The sequence below is a fragment of the Lytechinus variegatus genome, chromosome 3, assembly GCF_018143015.1.
Source record: "Lytechinus variegatus isolate NC3 chromosome 3, Lvar_3.0, whole genome shotgun sequence".
Classification (NCBI taxonomy): Eukaryota; Metazoa; Echinodermata; class Echinoidea; order Temnopleuroida; family Toxopneustidae; genus Lytechinus; species Lytechinus variegatus.
In genome coordinates, this window is record NC_054742.1 from 35,932,231 (window position 1) to 35,955,464 (window position 23,234).

The 23,234-nt window shown below is 35.0% G+C and overlaps 1 protein-coding gene across 2 annotated transcripts in view; it reads left to right on the top strand.

Moving 5' to 3' along the window:
* Nucleotides 1–23,234, top strand: part of LOC121410890 (angiotensin-converting enzyme-like) — a 41,409-nt gene that overhangs the window by 13,684 nt on the left and 4,491 nt on the right. For both annotated transcript variants that reach the window (XM_041603253.1, XM_041603252.1), the window contains exons 2-10: nt 11,454–11,671; nt 12,432–12,562; nt 17,842–17,996; nt 18,371–18,624; nt 19,305–19,493; nt 19,923–20,058; nt 20,420–20,551; nt 20,887–21,110; nt 21,799–21,943. In XM_041603253.1, coding sequence (XP_041459187.1) covers nt 11,467–11,671; nt 12,432–12,562; nt 17,842–17,996; nt 18,371–18,624; nt 19,305–19,493; nt 19,923–20,058; nt 20,420–20,551; nt 20,887–21,110; nt 21,799–21,943 — 1,571 coding nt within the window. In that variant the 5' untranslated portion in view covers nt 11,454–11,466. The remainder of the gene's footprint in view (nt 1–11,453; nt 11,672–12,431; nt 12,563–17,841; nt 17,997–18,370; nt 18,625–19,304; nt 19,494–19,922; nt 20,059–20,419; nt 20,552–20,886; nt 21,111–21,798; nt 21,944–23,234) is intronic.

Consider the following 23,234-nt stretch of genomic DNA (forward strand, 5'->3'; position numbering starts at 1 on the left):
TCCTATGGAATGTACAGTGATAATTTCTTTGCCCAAATGCAGCTTTAATTATTATGGCAAATTTAATAAATCGTCAACTAATCACAACATACCAAATTAGGCAAATCCCTCAATTTAGGGATAGGGCATAATCTAAGAACTTTTTATTTAGTCTTGTCTTCAAACAATTTGAAGATGATGTACATTAGATAATTTGTTCCAAATTATTGACCCATAATCGAATACCATGTTACTTGCCAAATGTATCAACGGAGAGGAGCGTTTAATTGTATTTATATAAAATCCCCTTTGTATAAAAATGAACAAAATGTTCAGGCATTAGGTATATATATTGCTGCTATATCTTAAAGTGAGCAGCTTTAGCCAAGACTATTATAGTATGCTTAATTTTGATCTATTTATAGGGATTGCTTCAGCCATGGTTCTAGCTATTTTGGTTGTGACCAGTTTGTTTAGGTTAGACTGAAACGTACTTTTCCAGACCAAGTTATAAAAAACAATAAGGCAAAACAAGTATGGAGAACAACATTTGTAACATATTATTTGGTCGGCTATAAATATGATACTAATATCCTATGATATTCCTTCCCTATATACTGTATGGGAAATTTCAAATTTAATTTACAATCAACAGTTACACCAAGAGTTTTTTTGTCAACCTAATCACATTCAACACCCAAAATCGAAACTATAGTACTACTTTGAAATGATTAAGGGCCTGGGAACCCCAGTATCTTTGATTTTCCAAAAGAGGGGGAAAATCTTAAAAAGGTTCGTTTAGCATTCTTTCATGACAAATAAACCACTTTATTTCGATTATCACATACATCATGCCCATATTGAGCATTGTGACATAAAGTGATTATTCATTTTGCGTCCATATTGGATTTTGACAGTCATCTGGAATTGTGAATTTTATTTATTCTGAATGAATTACTCATGTATTAAATATGATTTGCAGGTACCGAAATCGGCATTTATATGCTTTAGGAAAAAATGAATTGCATTTTTATGTTATTTCTATTCAACGTCAGAACCTGCAATGTATGTACAGTATAGGGTTCTCTTTCGTAGCAGAATCCTTTAGGCACCGCATCGCCGGCGATGGCCGTGGTGGTCGCGGCGGGCGCGGCGCGGAGGCGTCAACATAACTAAGTTTATAGAGTTTAAAGTTTTTAAGTTAAATGCGCTATACAAGGCCTCTTTGCTCTGTTTTTGCAATTCCCCATTTCATTTTCATATTTACTGTTGCTTTTCACGTGGAGCGTTGTGGCCCCGGCAGTGGATTAGTCCACGGACTTTGAAACAGAGGGTCGTGGGTTCAAATCCCAGCCATGGCGTAGTTTCCTTCAGCAAGAAATTTATCCACATTGTGCTGCACTCAACCCAGGTGAGATGAATGGGTACCTGGCAGAAATTTATTCCTTGAAATGCCCCAGCGCTGTAAAACAAAAGGCTGCGGGGCTTAAGCCAGGGTAATGATATCCAAGTCCTTTGGAAGCGCATATAGAGATAGAGTCGAGGATAGGCCCCTTAGAAATTTGACCAAACCTTGTTTTTATATATATATATATATATATATATATACAATATTTTTTTATGGTTTCTTGTCAATTCGAGGGTGCTGATTACGAATCTGGATGATGCCACTCGTGTAACCTTGAGCATTTTCGGCAAATTGGCAAAATCCAATATGGCAGCCAAAATGTGCAAATTACTCATGAAAATCCTAAAATTGTCTGCACATTGGCAATGAAATGCATGAAATCGTGTGGCAGGAGTAAAATACTCTCTGAAAAAATAATTTTTGACAAAATATTTATTTTCCTGAAATTCAAAATGGCCGCCATAATCCATTGTATACTCTATTATGTACAATAATTATGAATAAGGAAAACTAATTTTCACAAAAATGAGCACTATACCGCAAAAAATCGCAATGTATGAACGAAGTTATACATGCAAATCATCATTACTAAAGAGATATATCATTTATTATGTCATTTATGGGGATATTGATGTATTTTGATATCTAAAAGGGCCACCAATGGCTCAAAGAGTATTATGTACAATAGCAATGGCCGGGGCCAAAAAAATAACAAGAGTGAGCACTAAACTGCATATGATAAACGAGTGGAATACTGACTAAAACATCATTGTGCATATGCCATTTATCTGATAAATGCTGTATTTTGACACTCAAAATGGCCGCCATAGGCCCTATATTTATCATGTACAATGCGAATAGAGAAACTAATTTTCACAAGAGTGAGAATCATATAATGCATATAGCTGTAATATACGAGTAAAAATATTGTCTTAAACATTATTTCTAACTAAATACATCACATATTGGTCGTGGAGGTAATAAATGCTGTACTTTGAAATAAAAAATGGCTGCCATAGGTCCCAAAAGTATTGTGTACATTGTAACATGTGACATATAATTTTGACAGAATTTGGCTTTCCTTGACTCTAAATATTGCATATAATTGTTAATTGTGATGTAAGGGTGAAATATGGGTGAAATATTGTCTAAAACCATGGTTTCTAACCAGATATACCATAATGTTGTGTATTTAAGGTGATAAACGCTGCATTTTTAAATTGAAAAAATTGGTCATCATAGGCCCTTATCGTATAATACACAATTTGAGTGGAGACAAATAATGTTCACAAAAAGGGCATATGGCAGCCATTTTGGATGTTGAAATACAGTTTATCACCTAAATTACATAAGATATATTTTGTAATAAATCATGTTTTCAGACAATATTTCACTCATAAATCACCATTTGGCCAAGCAAAGCCAAATTCTGTTGAAATAACTTGTTCCCATTCACATTGTGCATAATACCGTAAGGGCCTGTAGCGGCCATTTTGACTTTCCAATAACAGTATTTATCACCTAACTGGCAGAATAAAATGATATAGGCCTATCTTAATAGAAATTATGCTTTCAGACAATATTTTACTCATAGATCATTATTACGTGCATGTATGGTGCTCACTCCTGCGAATATTGGTTTCCCACTTTGCATTGTACACAATACTGTTGATGTCTAAGGCGGCCATTTTGAAAGTCAAAATATAGTATTTAACACAAACTTGAAACCTGAATGATATATTTCGTTAGAAAATATGTTTTTAGACAGTATCCCATTAATTTATCACATATATATGACTTTGAGTGCTCACTCTTGTGATGTCTTTGCTCCTCGTTCTCATTGTGCATAATACTTTTAGGGCCTTTGGCAGCCATTTTGAATATCAAAATACAGCATTCATCACATATATGGCATATTAATAATATATTTCATTAACAATTATGTTTTTAGTCAGTATTCCACTCGTTTAATCTTAATAATATGCATTTTATTGATCACTCTTGTGAATTTTTTGGCCCGTATTGCCATTGTACGCAATACTGTTTGGGCCAGCGGCGGCCATTTTAGATATCAAAATACAGAAATATTCCCGTATATGACATAATAAATGATATATCTCTCTAGTAATGATGACTTGCAGATATTACTTCGTTCATACATCGCGATTTTTTTTGCAGTTTAGGGCATATTTTTGTGAAAATTAATTTTTCCTATTCATATTGTACATAATAGTGTACACAAGGGCCTATGACGGCCATTTTGAATATCAGGAAAATAAATATTTTGTCAAAAAATATTTTTTCAGAGAGTATTTCACTCCTGTCACACAATTTAATGCATTTCATAGCCAATGTACGAAAAATTTTTAGGATTTTCACGGGTAATTTGCATATTTTGGCGGCCATATTGGATTTTGGCAATTTGCGGAAAATGCTCAAGGTTACACGAGTGGCATCATTCAGATTTCAGATTCAGCACCCTCGAATTAAAAAGAAACCATAAAAAAATATTGTATATATAAAAAAACAAGGTTATGCCTCTTTTATCCTTGACTACGTTATTTATGTGTTATGCGCTATACAAGAACTGTCTATTATCATTTCAATAGTTTCTCATATCTTAATTGCCTTATATTTGTTTTTTTTTACCGAGAATGAATAAATGCAAATTTAAATACTAAGGTGAAAAGTCATTTGGAGTCATTGAACTTTGACTGGGTCGCGGTATCATCACAAAAAAATCAACCAAAGGCTAAGATCTTGAATTTTCGAGATTTGAAATTATAAATTTCTGTTTCATAAAACATAAATGGTTAGGAAGTTTTTACAGAGAATAGTTATATTTCGACTCGCTCGCTTTGCTTACTGACAAACTTTCTAATTCAGTATTCTGTGTCCTAGACTCAGCCCCCTGTACCCGATAACACCACTGATTTTAGTTCATCCGTCATGCCTTAACAGATCAGATACGATAGATCAACACACGGAGATAACATTCTTTCATCATAAAATGTACATGTAAGTCTACACCTATTTGCAATGGATTTAAAAATGCACGACTCTCTATTTAATATTTGGATTGAAATGTCTCTGGAAATGTATGTTTCCTTTCTGACACATCTGAATATTGTTCGATATCATTCCATGCAGTGCCACGATGATATAGATCTTTGATAGAATCTGCAAATGCATAATGACAATCCCGATAATTTGTTTTGATGCTCTTGACGACTGTGACTATGTTTTCTTTCAAACTTAATATGATATAACTGAGAATAAATAATGACAGTGCGGTTAAAAAAATAGATAAATGAAAGAAAAATAGAAGTATAAGTGGGAGAGGCGAAATGAAGCTGAGAGTGGGGGAAGGGTGTGAATGGAAATGACGGGAGAGAGAGAGAGGGAGGGGTGGAAGAGAAGAAGTATATGGGCGACGATTAATTGAAAAGCTTGTTATAAAAAGCAAAATTATAATAATTTAATCCATCGTCTTTGTCAATCCAATATTAATAACGGCCGTCTTTCCGCTGCAGATCACATCGATTTTGATACCATCACACTATATTACAAGGTTGTGAATATTTCCCAGATCCATGTTTGATCGTTTCTTTCTCCTTTTTCTTCCATTTCATTTAATAGCCCAAGTGTAACGATAAAATTGTTTTAAAAATTGCATACACGACCCTGCCATCGATTATCATAATGAATAGATACCGGGGGTATCATGTCAGCATCATGCCAAGTATTCGTTTGAAGTGGAAGAAGTCTTGTGGAAAAACCAGGCTTAATCAAAGCTGCTTGAAGGAAACCAAGGTCCAGAAATGTCAGGCTCGGTCCCCGTTTACACCAAGCAAGCCATCGAGCGTAGGTTGATTTCTTGCGATTGGGTAGCATTGATCATTGTCCATAATCACCATCATCAATCGTATATACTTGTCACATGAATAAGCGCAAAATTTCTGTGTAAATAATAATAGAGTTCGGGAGTTTAGGTTGTCACAAAACATATCCAAGTCTTTCCTTTTTTTCATTGTCGCTTGGAAGCATATTCAAAAGGAAGAATTGTCGCTCTCAGGAAAGAATCTTCTTCTGAACTCAGATGCGTATGAAGCTAAACATATTTTTTTCTTCAAGTGAAATATCTATTGAATTGATTCCCTATAAACGTTTCATATAATGGCCCAAATGGGTGCATTCACGGTGTCAGTCAGTGTGTGCTATCGTGAATGTGTATGCTGCCCATGCAGGAAACTGGTCCATTTTCATTGACGAAAATTATTGTGTTATATAAACAAGTATAAACATAAATATTATTGTTTCAATAAGATAAATTTGAAAAGCTAAAAAAAGGTGTCACTCCCTGGGTCATCCATTTTTATTGAGTCGTGTATTAACTTGTCCTCAAAAGACTCTACACTCTATAAAATGAAGTCTAGCACTTACAGAGCTTGGAAAGTGACTGCACTTCGGAGAATCTTTTAGTTTAAATTTCAATTGCTAAATCAACACTCCGAAGTGTAGCTATTTTAAGGTGGAACATCTCGCCCGTCGGATAGGACGTTGAAAAATAGGGCTCTGTGTAGAGGAGATTCACCACCTTTGCACATTAAAGATTCACTACACTATCCAATTGTTTGTTTGTGCCTCCGCAGTTGCCATAGCACCGATTTTTTTTTTGCAAACTTCGTTATGTAGGCCTACATTTTGTTTAGATACCTGTAGAGCTATAAAAAAAATAAATACTAAATATGGGGTTACCGTTTTCAAATTCTTTTTTAATGTGTTTATATTCTGTGATGATTTGCGGTATGTAGGATATCTTAAAATGTGATTTTATAGATTAAATACAAAAACTAGATATAAATCGATTTTATTGGACGTCACATCACGAATGATTCACAGACATAATCCCCTGTTCAGCAGAGTATATAAATCTTCATTAAAATTTGTTTATGGAGGGAAATTAACAATTTACACAGAAGGGGGATAAGAGAGAGAGCAACAAAAAAAAACAGAGAGAGAGAAAAACAAAGGGAGAGAAATAGAAAGAGAGGGAGGGAGGGAGAGAGAGGCATATATATATATGCATATATAGAATATACTACGGGAATACAAATTCTGTATGCAGTGTTTTTCCATTAATCCTAGAAGCGTGTGATGGCAATTTGTGGAAGTTTGAATCAATAACTAAATGAATTATTACATTTTAACATAAGAATGGTGTAGAGCATTGGAAATAATTATTAAACCACTTTCCTTCAAGCTGCCATACAACAGACGCATTGTCTAATATGGTCACTTTTTAGTCATCAATACGTTGGTAATATTGTTCTTCATGATGCTATGATGATAAAGTTTGGTAAATAATATTATTAGGCCACTTTCATTCAAACCCATTCATGTCACATTTATTTTTATAAAGCAATTTTGATTATATAATTGTAAACATAATAATCATTCATGAAATTATTATGTGCTACCCTTTTACACTGAGATTCTTTTTGGCCGAAATGAGAGGGTGAATGCTAACATGCATGTCAAGGTGGAGGCGTTGTTGTCTGGAAGGTAGAGATCATATCATCTTGCGACGCTTTACTGGCCTTGCGTAAGTTTAGTTATAATTTATGTCTGGAATTGACTTCACACATAGCCCACCTGCAGTGAATGTGATAATGACATAGTACTAAATGAAGTGCGACCATCATGTTGGTCTCATCAAGAAATGTGGTTGTACATAATATGAGTAGAGATGTTCTAAATCTTACCTTTAAATCAGGAGGCCGTTGGTTCAATTTCAGTAATTTACTCTGCATGTGTAGCCCGCGACTTTAAAGTAGAATTCGTATAATAAGCATCATAGCGTGCATGAGCAGCGTTCCATACGTTAAAACCATTGGGTTAGAATATACATTTGGAAAATGTGAACATTATTCTTTTTTTATGGTGTCAAAATGGTTTAAGGAAAGCTGTCAGTATTGTTAGATACTACCCGCCCCCCTCCCCCCAAAAAAGGTAACGTTAAATAGTTCAAATATTATATTCATGCAGCATAACATCGATGATTATAAGACCTTTGGAAGCAAAACTTTGTAATGATTTATTATAGGCCAAGTTAAAAATGAAAGGTTATTAGTGTAATACATTTTTACAAACTATGACATGTTTATATCATCGAGGAAAGAACGTCTAACTTACATTATGGCACGCTTCTCTTTCACGTCTTCCACAAAGCTTAGTTAATAAGAAACTGATTAGTAGACACGGTCTCTCTTTGATCAATTTCCGATCCGACCTTTATATTTTGTCTTTTGATTCAACATGTCTGGCTTTGTGACGGACAATAACAAACCAAAACAAAGATGAAGATTTATATTGAAAAAAAAAATCAAGTAGGGGGATTGGCAGTTTCCCTTGATATTATATGTTCAAACTCTAGAGGATGTAATCTAACCATATCAGGTGTGGTCCTCGAGGTCTTGTCTGTTTCAACACCTTCTTAAATTTCTTCCGTTTTACAAAATATTGACTCCATACAAACACTCATACTCTTTTATAGAAATGAATATTTTATACTCACAATTAAAGGAGCATTTTCGAAAAAATTGATTTGATTTTTTCCGTTACAAGCAAAATAACAGTACATATAAAACAATACATGTGAAATTGACAAATGAAAACGGGAGGATGGCCCTACTCAGCAGCATCAATCATGGTGCTGCATGCTGGTCTACCGTGGGGCTCTCATTTTTGTTCATCAAATCTAAGAGAGTCATCAGTACTAAACACTATCCATTATCAGATATTCTTGTATATTTTCTTTTCAACTTTCCCTTTGATTTATTTTGAATCGTCGAAGTGTCATGGGGATGAGAAATCAGCTCCTTTTTGAGAGCTAAAGCCTTTATTTATTATTCATTTATTCATTCATTTATTATTTATTCATATATTTATTTATTTATTTATTTATTCATTTTTATATTTTTATATTTATTCATTTTTTTATTTGGGGGAGGGCATTTAGACAGTTCATCTCTCATCAAAAGTATTATGTGTGCACAGACTTTTGAAATTAATTAATTTTCTCAGTACTTCTATAAAAAGTGAAGGTACTTTAACATGTTGATATCGTCCGTATAAACCGTTTTTTTTTTCATATGAGCTCGAGTCTTTACGACACAACTCCATCATCATCATCATTTCTAATCTTCACGGTAACTCCAAATTGGCAAGAAGAATACGCACGGTGTTTTCAAAATGCAGACGCTAATTAACTTTCACCACACGAGCGTAATTAACATTTTATTAGATGTAAACTGAACTTGACATCGCCTATAAGTACAAAAACACCGAGGTAGGGAAAACACATTAAACATCTTAACACTTGAACACTGTTGAAAGAACAAAGTTCACCCGGAAATACGTCGTAGACACTTACCATAATTTAGCATTCTCCTAAATCAAAATAAAGTTTATGTTTTTATATTTTCAGTTTGAAAGACTACAAGGTTTTGTCGGTGACATGCACATAGACATTATTTCACTTGTATCTCTTCTTCTTACACAAAAAATACTACTAACAAACAGAGGCGGAACAGATGCAGGGGCGGATCCAGCTTCCGCCAAAAGGGGGTCCCCCAAAATATTTTCATCCATATTTTCCTCGGTCGGCATTGTAATGCTGAATTTCGTTGGTTTCTTTGAAGGGTTAGTCGTAACAGTTACTTTGTATCTTTATTCTTATAAACAAGATATTTTTGTATATGCCCTGATTAAGTAATGCGACCGCGAAAATTGAACATTCTAAGCAATGTTTGTGATCATGAACAAGATGCGTATGGCAGTGTATCCTATTGCCGGACACCATCATTTCAGTGTTTTAAAATGGTAACATAATTATGTTTACCAACCGTTTTCTTTGCATCACACCCTCCACGGAAAACAATATCGTGCGCGACAAATTACATCATGATTTCGGACGCGCGCCGCACGGGTAAAGATATTTTTTTTATTACTATGAATTAAGAAAGAATTGAAGTGATTTTTTTCTTCATATATCATATCGTGAGTAAATTCTAATTTTTTTTTCGCTTTTTAAATCGAATCTGGGCAGATTTTGGTACCTGGTAATAAATTTGGGTTTGCTAACTATTTCTTTTTTTTCAATTTTAGCTGCATGTTCCATGCCTCTTTTCAATATTATGCTCGTTCGTATCGTCGAAATCCGGTAAACCTCGCGCACGGTACCTGAGTACCAACGATCACCCACAATACACCACACCTCGACATTCGATCGAAGGAGCAGTTGAGATTGAAATTCGGGAAATCAGGCCCATATTTCCGTTAGAAAATATCTCAATTGTTAATGCAAAACTGGGATATTTTTATTATTTTCTGTCATGAGCTAAAAGTTAGATTTTGGCCTTGTTTTTGCAATCTTGTTCTATGTATTGCTTTGTGAAATTGAACTGCGGAAGTCGTACGGTACGAAATTGTTTTCGAATGCAGTGATATTCGCCTCCGGAATCATGATAGAGTCCGGTAATACAATACGTGACTATATGTGACTAAATAATTACTGCGAGCGCGAAGCTCGAGCTGAATTTTTTTATATGCTGGCGTGATCGAAAAGGGACATGATATGGACTGTTTGGAGTTACCAATGGAAACGATACACATTTAAACAATCAATTAATGCAGACCTAACAATCTAAGCCCTTTTTTAATCATGAACAATATAACTAGACGATTTACGCGAGCGCGAAGCGCAGGCAGAAAAATGAGATTTAGAAATAGCAATGGGACACTATTCATAATTTGTAATCATGAAAAGGATGGATATCTTCCTACATGAAAAATGCGAGCAGATATATATTAATATATTATTGTATATTTTGATCTGAAATTGAGTAATTTAAGCATGTTTTGAATAAAGAACAAACCGCGTGTCTCAATAAACATGCGTGCGCGATCTGTTTTCTTTTCTTTTCTTTATTTTAGATTTAGATCTATAATCTGGACATTCTAAACACAATTTTTCATAATGAAAATGAAGGGTACCGTCCTAAATCAATAATGCAAGCGCGAAGCGCAAGCTATTTGTTTTTTAAATTGATCTGAAAAGGGGTAAATTTAAGGACTATTTCAAGCATTATGTAGGAGAAAAATATGAAGAGGATATGGATCGTAGGTAACACATTATGATGCGAGGGGTTACACTTCGTAATTCCGAAACACGTAAATTGCATATACCTCGATGTTCGTTAAACCGAAAACGTAAAAGGGTTCCTTAATCCGAACATTTGTGGCGTTATTCCGAAGGTTCGATAATCTGAAAACGAAATAGGGTTCGTTGTTCCGAAGGTTCGTTAGTCCGAAAACGAAATAAGGTTCGTTAATCATTTCGTTTTCGGACTAACGAACCTTCGGAATTACGAACCTCATTTCGCTTTCGGATTAACGAACCTTCGGAATTACGAACCTCACTTCGTTTTCGGACTAACGAACCTTCGGAATTACGAACCTCATTTCGTTTTCGGACTAACGAACCTTCGGAATTACGAACCTTCGGAAATGCGAACCTTCGGAATAAAGAACCTTCGGAATATCCGAACCTTCGGAATAACGAAGCTTCAGAATAACGAATGTATGCGGATGCGAGGCAATGCGAGCACGAAGCGCTAGCGAAAGTGGTATTTAAAGACATAAAAGGTTTATTTTTTAATTTTCAAAGTTTTATCCCCACGTGTTGTTATTCACTTGTTTTCCTTCATTTTTATCTTTTTTTTCTCCTCTCCTTTCCCTTCCCCCTTTTTCCTTCCCCTTATTTTTTGCGCCACCAATGGGGGGAAGGACCTGAGCCCCTTGGATCCGCCTATACAGATGAATATTGAGAGAGAGAGAGGGGGGGGGGATAGGTGGGCGGAAGAGGAGAGGGAGAAAATGAGTAAGTGAGATGGGGAGTAAAGGTAGAGGATATTCCTCCATCCAGAAATAATGCAAAATTTTGATTTCCGTCATTGTACCTCATTACATAACTTTCTGTTTTCAATTCATGTTTGTATTACAGGAACGTGTACAAAATGGCGTCCATCAGATGGACCATATACGCTGTTCTCGCTTCAGTACTCTTTATCACCAATGTGACGTGCTTTCTTCAACTTGATCTTCACAAACTTGAACAGTTCGTCGAAAAGACGAGAGGACTTATTGGGCGTATGGCATGTTTGGACGAGAATGCAGAACTTTGTCTGCTATGTCCAAATTGTGTCGATTATGTCATGTATGGTAAGTGTCGGTTTGGAAAACACATAGTATAAGTACATGTATTTACTATTTCAAGAATATAATGACGTTAGAACAAAAAAATATACCGCGACATCTATATTTCATTTTCCAAATTGGTAGTGGTGATAACGATCAAAGTGTTTTTGTATTTACATTAACGGATGAGTAGCTTTTAAACAAGTCAAATGATGTAAGTTAATTTGTGTGTGGAAATATAGATATAGAAATAAGCATAAATCATTTATGAACTTTCTGTTTATCTACAAATATCAAACAGTGATGAAAGGCAAATGGGTAATATTTAGTCTTACTTATACGCTGTACCAAACTACATTTACAGGTGGATACTTTGAATTATGTCTTGTGTTACACATTATCACACCAATATCGTTGGTCTGTCTTATACAATGCCAGAGAAAAGTTGAAATATTAATCTTTGGCAGCCGTCATGGAAACAAGAAAGGTTATTGATTTAAAAAACACACACTCCTGTTCTCGTATACAATTCAATGAATTGGTGTAAATTAATGGCTGAACAACTATTGAATGGTAAAAAAAAATGGTCCCATTCCTTATTTTTGAAAATTTAATTGGAGAATGGCGTTGATGTTCTAAATTTCCAATGGAATTCATGAAAGAAAGGAGGTATTGGGTCTACCATTTATTTTGTGCACTTATATAACATTAATTACTAAAAATTTGCTTGAGAAATGTTTAAAAAGATAAAAAAAAACCTATTGTATTCATTTCAATGTTTCAGGTACTGTGGATGATCCAGCAGTTATCAATGAATGGTTGGATGTCCTAAATTTCACCATGGCCGAGACATCACACTTTGCTGCTCTCGCTTCGTGGAATTATGTAACGAATATTACCAAATATAACACTGAAGTGAGTTTTACCAGGAAATTAATTGAGACGAACCTTAGCAGCATCCAAAATAAGTCATCGAAATTACCACACGTCGCTAAATAAAGTTAAACAAAAGAACCTTAACGTTGAAAAAGATGCTATTACCGAATCATTTGTTCTCTTATGTATTCTCTTCATCTGTATTAAATGTATTCATTCGACTAAACTATTGGATATAATAGACATAAATACATGAAAACTATTAACAGTGTCCTTTTTTTGGTTAGATTAGACGAATTGAGATTGATCAATCTTTTTAGGCGAAATTGTTTTTAGTGGTAAATTCTTCGTTTAATTTGCATGCACTGCTTACCTAAAATGAAATTAGAATTTGGCCCCGCAGTAGAAAGAGAATGCAGATTGTATTATCTACCATCATTGTTAGAAGGATAACATGTTATTTAAAAGTTAATGTTTTACCGACATAATAATAATAACATTTCTACAGCGGCTTTTTCCTGGAAAGGTACAAAGCACATCAGTGGCGTATCGTGGGTCGTGGCATGGGGGGGGGGGGCACCAGCAAAATTTTTGAGTCAATTGGTGAGTCGCCAGGTATACTGACCTACATGTAATAGAGAGATTTTAAGGACAGTGCCATTAAACGGATATGTATCTAACTGATCAAACAATGCGAGCGCGAAGCTTGAGCTGAAAATTTTTGATATTCAGACCTAAAAAGGGACATTAATTTTTTTTGTAGTCATGATACTACCTGTCTCGCTAAACAAACAATGCGAGCGCGAAGCGCGAGCTGAAATTTTTGTATGTATTTAAACAGGGACATTTTAAGGACTATATTTTAGGAATCCATTAAGAGTATACATATCTCATCATAGTCATCTAATACTAGTGCCAAACGCTTGGTGATACATCTAAACACATGAAGCACTTATCATAGGCATCTCACTCATCAAATATATTGCGAGCTCGAAGTGCGAGCTGAAAATTTAGGAAATTTGGACCTGTAGAAGAGAATTCTAAAGCTATAGGATTTCACTCAGACCATACGTATTTCACTAACCAAATGATGCGAGCGCGAAGCGCGAGCTGAATTGTTTTGATATTCAGATCAAAAAACATTTTTAAGGAATGATCTTAGGAATTCACGGAGAGCAGACATATCTCACCAATCCACTAATATGAACGTATGCACGGACAGGAAATGTTTTATATTAGACCTTAAAGTGAGGCAATCTCTTTAAGAAGTCATGAAAAAGAAGCAAATGTCACTACATAAAACAATAATAAGTCGAAGTTCGAGGAAATAATATTTGGTGTATATTGACTTGAAACAGCAGGTTTTAGTACAACAGGATGATATATCTTGCTAAACAAACTATGCTAGCACCAGGAACAATGAAGACATAAGCCCTGAGCAAATTATGTTTCATAAAGTTATGATAAAACTGTTTATGTGATATAACAAAATTATAAAAAATATAACATTATAATGACCACATAATTATTCTTTCCCACTACGTTTCTCTTCCTTTCTCCCTCTTTTCTCCTTTTCCCTGGTACATATAAAGAATCTACAATAGAAACAAAACATAAACATACACATAAATGTGAATGAAAAACTAAGAACATTGAAAGACTAATAAAAGTGGGTCTTCAGGTATTTCTTCCCGAAACATTATGCTGTCAGCTTTCCTCAAAAGCCTGTCCACAGAACCTCAATCTTCATTTAATTTTTCATCGTCAAGTCGACCCTTGTGATCGCATAATGCTTTCATAGCTTCCATGAAGCTGTAACTTCTCTGGCATAAATTTTATTGAATACTACAATACGTACAGTCACGTGCATATAATTCTGTTCCGGAAACTTTTCAAGCTGCTATCAGATTGTTATTAACCATAATATTGAAATATTTGTGATTTTAATTACATGTAAATTATATCTTAAATTGATGATGAGGGCTATGATTAAAGAAGGCATTGCGACAGTATCGTCATTTAGGATGATATATGAGGTATTTTCTATTATTAAGGTTTATGACATCATGATGTTCTAATAAGTATGACCAAATAGGTTGTGGATAATCATAAACTATGCTCTAGGCATCTGTCCACCCTCGTGTTTTTTGTGAGGTGGAAAGAGCAACTGGATATTTGACGTTATCTTGTTCTCCTTAACAAACAAAAAGAAGATGACTAACTTGATATTTACAATGATAATCCAGAAACCAATCCACTTCCCTGCATGAGATTAACCTGCTGGGAGACGACGTTTCAAAAATTCTTTTAATACCCCCCAACTCATCGAAAAATAGAATGTTCAAAACCCCGGCATACAATGCAATTCTAATTAGAAACGGGGAAAAGAAGCGCAAACACTTCCTACGTTCTGTCCCTCCTTCAGTCTATGATATGTTACGATATGAATATATTGAAGGTTTTATTCGATGCTTACCTCACATAAAATGAGGTGGGCGTAATCCCCGCAATGAATAAATGCAATTTATCACAAATCAACAGAAATTTGCGTCTTCTGCGATCGTTATGTATGTATATACAACTCGTATCATTGTGTATAGGCCTATACCTTTCTAAAATGATTTCTCCCAGTTTCTCCTTTTTGTCGCTCATAACGCTGACCTTGTTTCGCCCGTATACCTGAATTTGACATGTTTATTCCAATGTTTTATCTTTCCATGAATACGATTTTTGAGGTATAAACGAATAGATCGAAAGCGAAAATATAGGATGTCTCATTTCATTTCGTTTTTATTGCGAGAAATACAAAGATCACTCAAAGGCACGCGTCATATAAACGTAGTCACTAAACTACGGATGATTCGTTGTGTCCCTTTTCATCATAAACCTACAATGTATCCGTATAAAAACAACATATTCTTTAGTAATATTCGCTTTGTTAATTGAATTTAAGGAAAGGGTGGTATAATTTTCTTCCGTTAAAACACAAAATAACCTTTTTTTTTAAATTTTATAAACAACGAATTTCAATTTCCATGGTGGGGCCTATAATCCTAATGATACTTTAGAATCGAGTTTCAAACGGGTTGTACATGTCACTTTGTTCATGTAGTTTATGGAGAAACCCCCATCCATCATTCATCATGATATGGGTTTCATATCCTTGAGTGCAACATCATCAGCATTTTGTTATTTTCCAGATAATCTAAATTTCACGATGCGATTACATGGATGATGTTATTTGCAAGATAGTGTCTGAAATGAGTCACCTATAAATATCTGCATGTGCAAAATGGGGATTATTCCTATACAGACAGCGTCCTTTTTTAATTCCATGAATCGATGATCGAGGTGAGACTCTCAATTTATTTCTTTCATGAATTATTAATGGCATTTCATTGATAACCAATGCCTTTTCTCATAAATCGAAATAAACCTGAGAATGTTTTTGTGGAAAACCACGCAGTTCATGTAGGCGCTTACTGTTATTTTTTTTAAATTCCAATTTTACATTCTAAACTAAAGTCAAATAAAACAATAAAATATGCATTTATCTAACTTCCTTAAAACGCGTACCCCTTGTGCCGTCTTGTTGAGGATGGTGAATGAGGGTATACCGTCCGAATCAAATAATACTTCCTTGATAGCTCTATGATTACACCAGTAATACCAATTATCTCTCTTGTTTGTTTAAAATTGAGGCGAGACTTTTTTTTTATAGGATACAAGATTTGCAACCCGATTGAAACGTGATATATGTGGTCTGGATATAAAAGGAGACGAAAAAGTCGGAGGAAAAAAAAAGTTCACTGGCTCTTGGGTCTTAAGCAATCGCCATGAGCGCCCAGCTGAGGCGGATACCGGCGCTACACAAGAACCCATCATCATAATCATCATCATCATCAATATGAAACATGGATTTTGACAACCTTTTATCCCAGCATGACAAACAATCGTCTCTCCATTATCGCCGTGCTCCCCTCCTATTCATGCGCCGTGAGGCTGATCACAGGGCCCTGGGAAGCGGGGGTGCTGAGGATGCTGAAGCACCTCCATTATTTTCCTGGGGATGCTGTGTGTGTTATTTTACATAGGCAGCATCCCCTCGAATTCTGGTAGGTGTGGCAGAATTCAATTCAATTCATTTCATTTTATTTCAACAATTCAATAAAAATTACATCAAAATTGCACAAAGTGATTCAAAGAACAATGAATAATACAATACATAGACTTACTTGGTACAAAAAAACAAATGGATAAACAAAGTACGGAACATTAACAGAATATCAAAAAGTGGAGGGACAAAAAAAGGCCCGGGGCCTATCAAGGGCTTGTCCCCAACATATAAATATAACATATGACTGATCATAAACACACAAGCAAATAACAAACATAAAGAAATAAAGTCATTCAAAAATTAAAGATAGAAGTAACATCAGGGAGAAAAATAATTAATTAGATTATTTATATACATCTTCTTAAACCTAGACGGTGTAGGGCAACCCTTCATATCGGGATCTAAACAGTTCCATAGCTTTGGACCAGTGAAAATGATTGTGGACCGAGAAAACTCATATTTTAATTTAGGAACAAGGATGTGATTTGACTGCCTGGTTGTGTAAGGAACAGTTAGATTATTATCTTGAAAACAATCATTTAAAAATTTAGGTAATATATTGTGTAAATAAGAAAACATAAAGATTGCAACTTGTAATTTATGAATATCCTAAATTTTAGTTGTCTAAATTTGAAAAATAAAGGATTGGTATGTGAAAAGGGAGCTGGGTCTGTAATGACGCGTATTACCCGTTTCTGCAACAAAAAGAGTCTATTGAGATGTGTAGAGGAACATCCTCCCCACACAATATTACAACATATCAAATGAGATCCTATATTAAAGATTGATAAATGGACAATAAAATGTTAAGAGGTAAAATAGATCAATGTAACCAAAAGGCACATACATTTTGTGATGAAACTTAAAAAAAAATGCTTGTCAAATTTCTCGGAACCAAAATGAACTTCATTTTTTTTTTAGAGAAAACCATTTTTTTTTGCTTGTCAAATTTACATCAACATACCCTGTATATAAATCGTGCAGGGCCCTGGCTGATCATGTCCCAAACTGGGAGATTCCGCATCAAGGATGAGAAATCTAAGGCTCCCTATAATGTCAAGCATTTGAACCAGAGACCATACCCACAAATGTATTATACAATAACAAAATGAATAATACTGCAGACACAGTCTGAGGCTACAATTCTGATTTTAGTTGAAAATTTTTAGTGGCAAAATATTGTATCTTTTCTTTGTATCAGTTTTTGTCCAATGTTTCAATGCTGTCTGGAAACTATGGTTTGGAGATGAAAGATGAAGCAAGAAAAATCATTCAAGATAAACTTGATGACAGGAGCAAGAGAATGCTCAAATTCGCTCTGAGGGGCAGTGAGCTTCGAGATGGACGTGAAAGAAGGTATGACCAATTCACTTTTTGGAAGGTGACAGCCGAGATCAAAGCCAAACTTAATTTAGTTTTTAATTTAAGTTTTTGATACCTTTTGTTAGTATTTGTATGTACATTAATATTGATATGAAAGGGTGAGATTCCCAATATTTCTTTGTCAAATTCGTCACGTTATCTCGATTGTTTAAGTTTATTTTGTTTAAACCTGTATCCACCTTCGGAATTCTATTATTCTCATCTTAATCCATGTTACCGAGTGTGTAGTTATGCAATTATTACCTGCTTATTTTTCATCAATGTTTAGATTATTATCAGTTGCCAAATATTGAATGTTAAAAAGACATCAACGGTGTTTATAAACACCAACATTTTACACTATTCAGATTGCTGCAAATGACTACGAATAAGATGCAGACGATATACAGCGTAGGGAAAGTATGTCCATCCGACCAGCCAGCAGGAAAGACCGAGGGATGCCTCGCATTGGAGCCGGATCTAGAAAACATATTGGCCAATAACCGGGATTACGATGAACTTCTCCGGGTTTGGGTCGGATGGAGAGATGCAGTAGGTCCTAAGATCGGGAAGCTCTATCCGACCTATGTTGAATTGAAGAACGAAGCGGCAAAATCAGGAGGTATATGAACCAAAGTATAATCAGCGGGATTCTGTTTCCCTCATGATCAATCATGGCTGTACGCAGATTTTTATTTTTTTTTTTGCAGGGGGGGGGGAGCAGGGCAGGACGCGTGTAATTTTGTCTGCAAAAACTCGAAAGCGAGGGAGTGAAGCGACCGACCTTATCGTTTGGGCGATTTTTCACTTTGTAATGTGAAATTGAAGGATTTCGTGCATGCTTTTGGTGAATTTTGTGACAAATATTAGTAAAATATGTAAGTTTTCAATTTTTTTTATGGGAGGGGGGTCAACTGTGCACGGCCATGCGGCCGATTAATTATTAGCCAAAATAAAACAAATTTACTGTGAATGACTAATGGATTCAATACAATTTACCATGAACAGAATAAGGGAAACAGCACCGTTTCGAAATAAATTATTTCTAATTGATTGGCTTATACGTCATAATACGATATGATAATTAAACTTAGTTTTGTCCTATTTTGTATTTATTAAAAACACACCAAATATAAATCTGCAGATGAAATTTTGCATAATTACTGTCTAAATAAACTTTTTGCAATTGAAAGTTTTATCTTTTCAGTTTGTATTTGATAACACTCTCAATTAAAAAAAATCAATTTATCTGTTTTTGTTTCAATGAGTGTTAACTACAACAGACCCTTATTTCTGTCGTAGGTTATGATTCCTATACCGATGTCCTTCTCGAAAAGTACGAAGACCCCACATTTGAGGAAGAGGTCGATGAACTCTGGCAAGAAGTCAAACCAATGTACCTCCAGCTTCATTCTTACGTAAGGAGAAAGTTGGCGGGAAAGTACGGAGATAAGGTAGACGTGCGCGCCCCCATTCCAGCTCATTTACTTGGTACGTATTTGGTGGATCCTTTTACGATTACATAAGAGACTTTTTTTAAGAAAGAGGGGGAGTGAACTGCTGATTTTTTAAAGGGCAGTGAAAATACTAATTTAGTATAGTATATTCGAAGAAATTTCGTGCAAATCACCATTGTTTACACCTTTTTCTTGGAGGGGGGGGGCATTTTCTTTAGTTACACCACTGCTCCATTATCTTCATTTATTTTGTAAATTTTATTAATACAAGTTTTATATAAAACAAGTCGTGATAATGTTTGGGGTTGTTTATTCTAATTGTAAGATTCACATGCAAGGTTTACTGGGATATGGTTACTTAGTAATATAATTGGAATGTTGTTTTCTCCATTTTTTTTGTTTTTTATAAGCAACTGTAAATTCCTGATAAAACCGAAATGGAATAAATATTCCTTTTCTGTAGGTAATATGTGGGCACAGCAATGGAATAACATTTACGACATCGTGGAGCCTTTCCCCAACAAGGGTACTATAGATGTCACCAATAAAATGAAAGAAGAAGGATGGACCGTTCTAAAAATGTTTCAAGTTGCAAACAGGTAAATCATTTATCCATCTCCACCCTGTATTTAGCCAAACTTGCTAAAGGAACTAATAATGTTTGTTTGCATGTAAAAAAAATGTTAGAATATCTCCCAAATTGTTCTACCTCACAGTGCTTGTTGGAAAACCCCTCACTCTTTATTTCCTTTTCGTGTTTTTTAGCAAGCTGATTAAGGACGGGCTAAATCCCCCGCATTCCTCAGAATTACGTCAGTGGTCCTAATAAAACAAAACATATTAATGAATACCTTTAAACAAAATTATTTAACTAGAAGTTAATGATTTTGTTCAGGCAACGGACCATCTGCGTGTCAAGATCAATATCAAATTACACAAGTATTCTCAATGAAATTTCAGGTTTTTCAAGTCTCTTGGTCTTTATGAGATGCCACCAACATTCTGGACGAGGTCTATGTTTGAGAAACCTAAAGATAGGGAGGTTGTGTGTCATGGATCAGCTCATGATTTCGCAGAGTACAGAGATGTCAGGTAAAATTGAATTATTTAATCGTTCTTGTCGAAAATAGTAAAAATTATATATTGAGAATGTGCATTGTAACTATCACAATAATCGTTATCATACTTGTACTTTTCCCTTTTTTGTGTGTGATCATTATCATCATCATCATAATAATAATAATCATCACCATCATCATCATTATCACCACCATTACCACCCCCATTATTTTCACCATCACTATCTTTGTCATTTCAATCACCTCCATCACCATCATCATCATCATCCTCGTCAACATTATCATAATCACCTTAACCCTAATCGTCATCATGATCATCATAGTTTTATAACTCTATTATGTTAATAGGATTAAAATGTGCACCGAAGTAAACATGGAGGATTTAAACACCGTACACCATGAGATGGGTCACTGTGAATATTACCTTCAATACAACAAACAACCTGAGATCCTAAGAGGGGGTGCTAACCCTGGCTTTCATGAGGCGGTAGGAGATACTATAGCCCTCTCTGTCGTTACCCCTGACTATCTTCATCAGATAGGTCTACTAGATTCCAACAAAATCGATAAAAGTAAGTGGAATTAAAATCATGTGATTATACCCATTGTTATTTAGTGAGAACAAGGACTCGTTTAACTTGATAATAAATAATTGCATGGGAGTTTTTGTTTAAATAAATACTTTTTTATCAATTTAATTTATTCAACCATCATCAGGTACAAACAATTACATAATTATGTAAATACTAAATATAACAATAGAATGATGGTTTGGTGACCCCGGAGAAAGCAGACCTTATAAAAAGGGGCCACCGAGTTAAAAATGTACATTCAAGATTTATCCCCAAACACTATAAACAAACTTATGGAAAATATAATTACGATTTAATAATAGACCCACATATATGAAACGTGATTTTGTTAAGCTTGATGGGCCTCCACATGTTGCATATATAATGGAGCTTCTCTATTAGTAGTAGCCATAGAGAAATGTCTTTGGTAGTAGCTCCATGCATATACTATACGTTATATATTAATTCTCTTATTGATATTTTTATTACAAAAATGCTAAATCGGTTCTTTGTGTGAGTCACATGGTCATGGATTATGCTTTGTATTACGAGTACCCTCATGTGTTTCAAATGGGATGGGAATGAACATAAGTATATTTGTCAAATATCAGTGGTCTGACACATTGATTAACGCTTTGAACAGAATAAATGAAAACAATTATTTTTATTGCCATTGTCTATGTTGTAGGCCAAGAAATCAACTACTTGATGGAGGTAGCTCTCAACAAGATAGCCTTCTTGCCCTTTGGATTGCTGATTGATAAATGGAGGTGGCAGGTGTTTCGAGGGGAGATAACTCCAGAAGAATATAATGATAAATGGTGGCAACTTAGGTAAGAAAGGGGCACTTCTAACCAAACAAGGGGACAAACAACCCAATACTACACACTTTGATGGTGTTTGTCTCACCTGCATAGCAGAGTGAGACTATAGGCGCCGCTTTTCCGACGGCGGCGGCGACGGCGGCGGCGGCGTCAACATCAAATCTTAACCTGAGGTTAAGTTTTTGAAATGACATCATAACTTAGAAAGTATATTGACCTAGTTTATGAAACTTGGCCATAAGGTTAATAAAGTATTACTGAACATCCTATTAGAGTTTCATATCACATGACTAAGGTCAAATGTCATTTAGGGTCAATGAACTTAGACCATGTTGGGGGAATCAATATCAAAATCTTAACCCGAGGTTAAGTTTTTGAATTTCATCATAACTTAGAAAGTATATGGACCTAGGTCACTAAACTTAGACATAAGGTTAATCAAGTATCACCAAACATCCTGCATGAGTTTTACGTCACATGACCAAGGTCAAAGGTCATTTGGGGTCAATGAACTTTGGTCGATTTGGGTGTATGTATTAAATTACAATCAAAACATTAAAAGTTTTTGGATCTGATTCATGAATCTTGGACATAATAGTAATCAAGTATCACTGCACATCCTGTGCAAGTTTCAGGTCACATGATCAAGGTCAAAGGTCATTCAGAGTCAATAAACTTTGGCCGAATTGGGGGTATTTGTTGAATTACAATCATAACTTTGAAAGTATGTTGGTCTAGTTCATAAAACTTGGACATAAGAGTAATCAAGTATAACTGAGCATCCTGTGTGCATATTAGGTCACATGGCCAAGGTCAAAGGTCAATGAACTTTGGCCATAATGGGGGTATCTGTTGAATTACCATCATAACTTTGCAAGTTTATTGATCTGACTTTTGAAACTTGGACATAAGTGTAATCAAGTATCACTGAATATCCTGTCCAAGTTTCAGGTCACATGATCAAGGTCAAAGGTCATGTGAGGTCAATGAATTTTGGCCACATTGGGGGTATTTGTTGAATTACCATCCTATCTCTGTAAGTGTATTGGTCTAGTTCATAAAACGTGGAAATAAGAGTAACCAAGTATCACTGAACATCTTGTGTGAGTTATAGTAGTTTTCAAAGTCAGCACTGCTGCTATGTTGAATCGCGTGATGCAGGTGAGACGGCCAGAGGCATTCCACTTGTTATATTCATCATTGATAATGATCTACAACATTTACTATGTACTACTTAACTTCTACTACTACTATTACTACTACTTATACTACTACTATTACTACTACTTATACTACTACT